Source organism: Chrysochloris asiatica, unplaced genomic scaffold, assembly GCF_000296735.1.
Source record: "Chrysochloris asiatica unplaced genomic scaffold, ChrAsi1.0 scaffold00393, whole genome shotgun sequence".
NCBI classification, from domain to species: Eukaryota; Metazoa; Chordata; class Mammalia; order Afrosoricida; family Chrysochloridae; genus Chrysochloris; species Chrysochloris asiatica.
Genome location: NW_006408911.1, coordinates 813,637 through 819,850, shown reverse-complemented (window position 1 = coordinate 819,850; position 6,214 = coordinate 813,637). Strand labels below are relative to the sequence as shown.

General features: G+C 50.0%; 1 protein-coding gene across 1 annotated transcript in view; it reads right to left on the bottom strand.

Annotated features, from left to right (window-relative positions):
- Positions 1 to 5,231, bottom strand: part of LOC102840567 (oxytocin receptor-like) — a 31,114-nt gene extending 25,883 nt beyond the window's left edge. The window contains exon 1 of the mRNA XM_006876595.1: positions 4,322 to 5,231. Within this exon, the coding sequence (XP_006876657.1) occupies positions 4,322 to 5,231 (910 nt within the window). The remainder of the gene's footprint in view (positions 1 to 4,321) is intronic.
- Between the last annotated feature and the right edge of the window lie 983 nt (positions 5,232 to 6,214).

The window sequence follows — 6,214 nt, the reverse complement described above, 5'->3', positions numbered from 1 at the left end:
AATAGAATGTGGGACCTTATCTAGAGAAGCAGCAGTGCCAGAGATGGAGTCAGAGATGGGGGCATGGAGATGGGAGCGGCTGAGGACTCTAGATTCATGGACTAAGAAGACAGGGACTAAGAGCTGGTGGTCAGGAACCGACTTGCAGAATGTGCCCTTTGGAGATGTAAATTATTATATATGCCTGAGTGGTTTTTTTTGTTTGTTTGTGTGTTTTTTAAAAAAGCTAAAGTGGATAGAGAGAAATACTGTTAACTGATGGTACATGGAGGGGATTCTAATCATTGTAATGAAACAAGGTATATAATTTGTTGAATGTAAAACTGATGATATGCCCTGTAAATTTAAACTCAATCCACAATAAAAACCTTAAATAAAAAAATAAAACTCTCACAACTGGACCATTAATAATAATAATAAATAAATATGGAGAAAAAATTGAGGTTCAAAGACTTCATTTTGCTTGGATCCACAATCGACACTCATGGAAGCAGCAGTCAAGAAATTAATGCATTACATTAGGTAAATCTGCTACTAAAGATCTCTTTAAATTATTAAAGAGCAAAGATGTCATTTTGATGACAGAGGTTTGTTTGACTGACCCAAGCCATGTTTTTTTCAATTGCATCATATGCAGGTAAAAGTTGAATAATGAATAAAGAAGACTGTAGAAGAATCGAAGCATTTGGATTACAGTGTTGGTAAAGAATACTGATCTGTGTTTGAAGAATTACATCTGAACTGCTCCTTAGAACCGAGTGTAGCGAAACATCATCTCTCATACTTTAGACATGTTATCAGAGGAGACCAGTCTCTGTAGAAGACATCATACTTGGTAAAGTGGAAAGTCAACAAAAAGGAGGAGAACCCTCCATAACATGGGTTGACAAAACGGTAGCAAGAATGGACTCAAATACAACAATTGTGAGGATAGGGCAAGTCCTGGCAGTGTTGCATTCTGTTGTGCACATAAACAACATGATTTCTCTAAGCTCCTTGCAAACTCTCTACAGGGTCGCTATGGGTCGGAATCAACTCAACAACAACAACAAAGGCCCCTGGATGGTGCAAATGGTTTGCACTCAGCTACTAAACTTGTCCTGTTGTGATGCTCTAGGATATAAACACGGGGTTGCTAACCGCAAGGTAGGCAGTTCAAACCCACCAGCTACTCCTCAGAAACCAAGGTCACTATGAGTTGGAACCAACTTGATGGCAGTTAAAAACAGCAACAACACTAACCTGGAAGTTAGCAGTTTGAAACCCCTTGAAAGGAAAGCCTGTCAACCTCCTTCTGTAAAGGTGACAGCCAAGAAAACCGTACTGAGCAGTTTTACACTGTAACACAGGGTCAGCCTAAGTTATCATTGATTCCATGACAACAGCTTTGGTTTGGGGGCGGTTATTCTTTTCCTAGCCTTTCCTCCCTTTAATCCCAGTTTCCTCATATCTATTTTCTTATCGTGTTACCTGAAATTGTGTGCCTTCCCCCAAGTTATTTTTGGAGCAAGATGCATCTTAAGCCCATATTGATAGTGCTTGAATTGGTGGTGAAGTTATGAGTGCTGAGTGAAGGGCATGAGAAAGCCAGGGGAGGGAGTGTTCAAGGGGAAGGCATATAAAAGGAACACCTGTGCTTCAAAAGAATGCCAGAGAGAGGGCACACTGATGGAGGGAGGGACTTAGGGTCCTGCCATGGGCCAGGCTGGAGTGGTCTGCCTCCCTCTCTGTCACCTTTTATCTGACATCAGGGTTTACTAGGCTGCCAGTCCCCCAGGAGTTTTCATGATGAAGCACTAACAGAAAGATTGTCTGCCTTTGCCTCTGTCCCTCTGCCTCCCTTTGAACCAGCTCCACCTAGGGGCTTCCCTGAATCATGCCATCTAGTTAGCAGTGGGTTCCCTGGGAGCTGAGCAGAGCAAGTCACCCTGATGCAGTTCTTGTGAATTCCGGGCATGTGTTCCACTCTTCCATTCAGAATCTCTTGAGTAACCTAAGACTATTTCTGTTTTATTCCTTCTGGAGGACTTGCTGGGATCCTCCAGAGTGACTGCAAACACATTTCTGAGGCCCAGCCTGCTATTGGTTGGCACTTATGTAAATTAGTGTTTTCTGGTTGTACCCACCCTCATCCTGACTCTCTAGGGCAGCGCCCCCACAGGTCTCTCAAACTTGGATGGGATCAAGCTCCTTGCAACTCACTCAGGGAGGCAGGGGGCGCTGTACTGGCAGCAACAACATCATAAATTCCCCTATTGACCTGCCCCCAGCAGAGAATGCCAAGCAGGTGTTCTGGTTTTACACGTGAATCCTCCCACCAAGGAGACCTTTACATAGAATCAGCAAAGAAGCAAAGGGAAGTAGGGTGTGATGTCCCCAAAGTCCATTTATCCCAGACCCCTTGAGCCTGGGCAGATCTACTGCAGATCTCAACCCCTAGGAAGTCCTTGGGGACCACATATGCACAAAGGCCATCATTTTCCATTTTAACGACTCCCTTTTTCATTATTTCTGTTTAGTTTTTCAGATAGATAAGGGAATTCTCTGGAGTACTTTCAAAATGTAAAAAAGAACCAAACATCGTTCAATGAGTTCAGAAAGTGTGAGAAAAAGGATGGCAGGAGAGGGGGTGGACACCAAGGACTCCCAGGAGGAGGCACAGGAGAGGGGGTAGGGGGAAGAGACACACAGTCAGGAGAATTGACTAGGAATGTAGAGGAACTCAGAGTATCTGTGGAATAAATTAACTGAACGCTGAAATGTGCTCATCCTAAAATTAAGAAAATCAGATGGGAGAAACATTCACTGCTGGCTCACAGGAGGGAAAGCTGGACCTCAGGTCTCCCCATGTCTGTTTTAAACATCTTTCTCACTTCCTCACAATTGGTATTTGAGTCTGCTCAAATACCTGGGTCTGCCTTCTTCCAATACTGCCAAGGAAACAAGTGTGGCTGGACGCCTCACTCCGAAACAGTCTCTATTCCCTCCTCGCATGCTCTGAGCAGTCCATACCCACCACAGCCACTCAAGAAATACGGCATGGCAAGTGACCTGGCCACAAAAGAAAACACTGGACTAACTGAGGAAAGCTCTGAAAAGCCAGAGAAGTCTAGGGCTTCAGGAAGGGAGCAAAGTTATCAAACTGAAACAAGGCTGGGATTTTGATTTCAGTTTCAATAGCAGTCTTGAATTTGAGACTGTTGGGGGCAACTGTAGACATACCCAGAAAAGACGTATCTCAAGGGCAGGAAAGGTGAAAACACAGCCTTTGGTCCTTTCTTGTAAGCATTTGAGATTCTCATCATTCCCAGTGTCAACACCAACCATCCCCCCTCCTCTTTCCAAATGAACTTCCCGACTGAGGGGGGTTGGAGGGGGGGAGCTGCCTGGATCTCCAGCCTCTAGCCCTGGGGTGCTCTTTGTTCCCCCAAGCCCCTCCCCCACTCCCATCCCTAATCCTAATCTCCACCCTACCTCCCAACATCTTCCAAACTCCACAACTAGCCAACAAGGGACAGCCAGCCAGGGAGGTTGAAGGAATGGGCAGTCAGTTCCGCTCTGAGCCCTTACCTCCACAGTCCGCCCACCTGGAGTCCTGCTCCTTCCCTTTCCCTATTCCCAGAGCAGGTGTACCCCAGGTGTTGAAAGTCTCCAGTCTTCCTGAGTCGTTTTGTACTCTCCTCTGGTAGCATAGTGGTTACGAATCAGGCTGCGAGCTGCAAGGTCAGCAGTTTGAAACTACCAGCAGTTCCGCGAGAGAAAGATGAGGTGATCTGCTCCCGTAAAGATTTACAGCCTTGGAAACCCTGTACAGGGTCACTATGAGTCGGAACCGACTCTACGGCACATAACAACAACAACAACTCTACCAAGAAGGGCTCCTAGCCTCCACTTTTCTAAGGAATTCACCTTCACCTCTGCTCAATGCCCCACCAGGTATCATCCAGGTGCTTGGTTGGTCGGTTCTGACTCAATAGTGACCCTGTGGACAGGTTTTCCATGGAGCAGCTGGTGAGTTTGAACTGCTGACCTTGAAGCCCAGCGTATTACTTGCATCTTTCTCAGGACATTCCCCTACTGCCTAATGAAAGCTGGTACTGCTAACACAAAAACACAGAAGAGACATAAGTGGTTCTGGGAGGCAGTGTGCCCAAAGTCACTTAGCTGGTGGATGATAAGCCAAAACTTAAAGCCAGCTCTACCCGATTCCAAAACCCGCTGATTCTCTCCAAGGTTCTCCCTAGAACCTTGGACATCCTGTGGCGGCAGCTGAACTGGCGTCCCGCCACGCTCCCTTCTCCTGGTTCCCTCTGCGAGCTACCTTCCTTGGGCGCATCTGCATCCCAGACGCTCCACATCTGCACGAAGAAGAAGGGCGTCCAGCACACGATGAAGGCCAGCACGATGATGAAGGTCATCTTAACGGTGCGGATCTTGGCCAGGGAGATGAGCTTGACACTGTTGACACGCGCCAGAGACGAGAGCCCCACGCCGCCTGTGGCCTTGCCCGCCGCCACCGCTGCCGTCTTAAGCCGCAGGTTCTGCCAGATCTTGTAGCTGATGAGGCCATAACAAGCGGCGAGCACGAAGACTGGCACGATGTAGACAGCGAGTGTGATCCAAGTGACATAGGCCTTAGGGCCCCAGGGCTGGATGAAGACCGCCCAGCAGTCAAAGACGCCGTCCGCCACCTCACGCAGGGAAAAGATGTGCACCTGTGGCACGCTGGCCACCAAACAGCCAAGCCACGTGGCCAGCACGGCCAGGTGGTCAGCTCGGCGGCTCAAGGAGCGCAGTGGTTGACAGATAGCCAAGCAGCGGTCTACCGACATTAACAGCAGCATATAGGTGGAAGCGAACATGCCTACCACTTGCAGGTACTTCACTAGGCGGCACAACAGGTCGGGCCCGTAAAAGCGGAAGGTGATGTCCCACAGCAGCTGTGGCAGCACCTGAAACACTGCCACCACCAGGTCCGCAATGCTAAGGTGCTTCATGAAGAAGAAGAAGCGCGAGTGTTTCTGGCGCGTGGTGTGCAGCGCCAGGAGCACGCACACGTTACCGCTCAGTGCTAAGAAGAGGATGAGGCCCAGCACAGCCACCTCCACGCGCGCCAGGGCTTCGTTGCGACGCGGCGGCCCAGCTGTAAGGTTGCCCTCGGCCCCCGGCAGCGCCATACTGGCGTTGATCGCCGCCTCGGCACTCCAGTTGGCTGCAAATGTGCCCTCCATGATCTTGGCCGCCGTGCGTCCCTTAACCTTCGCGCCCTTTAGGGTGGGGCGAGGCGGGGCAGGGCCAGATGCTCAGTCCTGACTGCCTTCGGTGTGCCTGGAGCTCCAACTTCCCGAGACCTGTGGACAGGTCTGCTGCGTCTAACCCTGAAATAAACCAGGAGAGAGTGAAGAGGAGGCCCTGTTTCTCTCCGGACGCCTGTGTGACGCAGAGTTCCCCTTCCCAGGAAACCCAAATCATCTGGACCCCAAGGCACAATTGTCAGCCCTGAGACTGTTCTTCCTCTACCCCAGGAATGTTCCTTTGGAATACCTCTTCTGAGCCAACGCCTTCTCCTTAAGATACTCAGCCCCCTCCACTGGAGTGCAAAAAGGGGTCGTAATCAGCCACCTTCCTCCAGGACTGGGACTGCCAACCCAGTCACCTACCCCAACGATTCCCAAACCAGCTACCTTGGCTAGGAGCTCTCCACACAGCCAGTGCCCACAGCAACCCCGAACCAGCTACCTCCTCTAATAGACACTCTAGTTATGTCTTCAGGAGATTCCTAAACAGCCGCTTACCTGGGAACCCCTAGCCCATGACCTGCCCCACCTCTTCTCAACCTCCTGTTTCTAAGACGCTCAGGCAGCATCCTCTGAACTTCTTAACAGCCACTTCCGAGGACACCTGTCCAGCTGTCCCTCCTAACTCAATACCTATCTAACCCCGGTTTCCAGGACTCCTGGACTAGACACTAACCGCGGAGATCCTCCCAACCCAGCAGCCTCGAAGGTTCAGGAACTCAAGGACTCGGCGCCTCGGTCCGGAACAGTGACTTTACAATCTCTCAGAGCAACCCGTGCGCTCGAAGAAGCCAAGAGTGCAGGGCACCTCACCAACACCAACTCGGATCCCGACGGCCCCAGCAGCTCTAGCTTTGCTCCCAACCCACTCTCAGCACCCGACTACCTGCACCGAATCCGCAGGCTGGCCCTTAAAG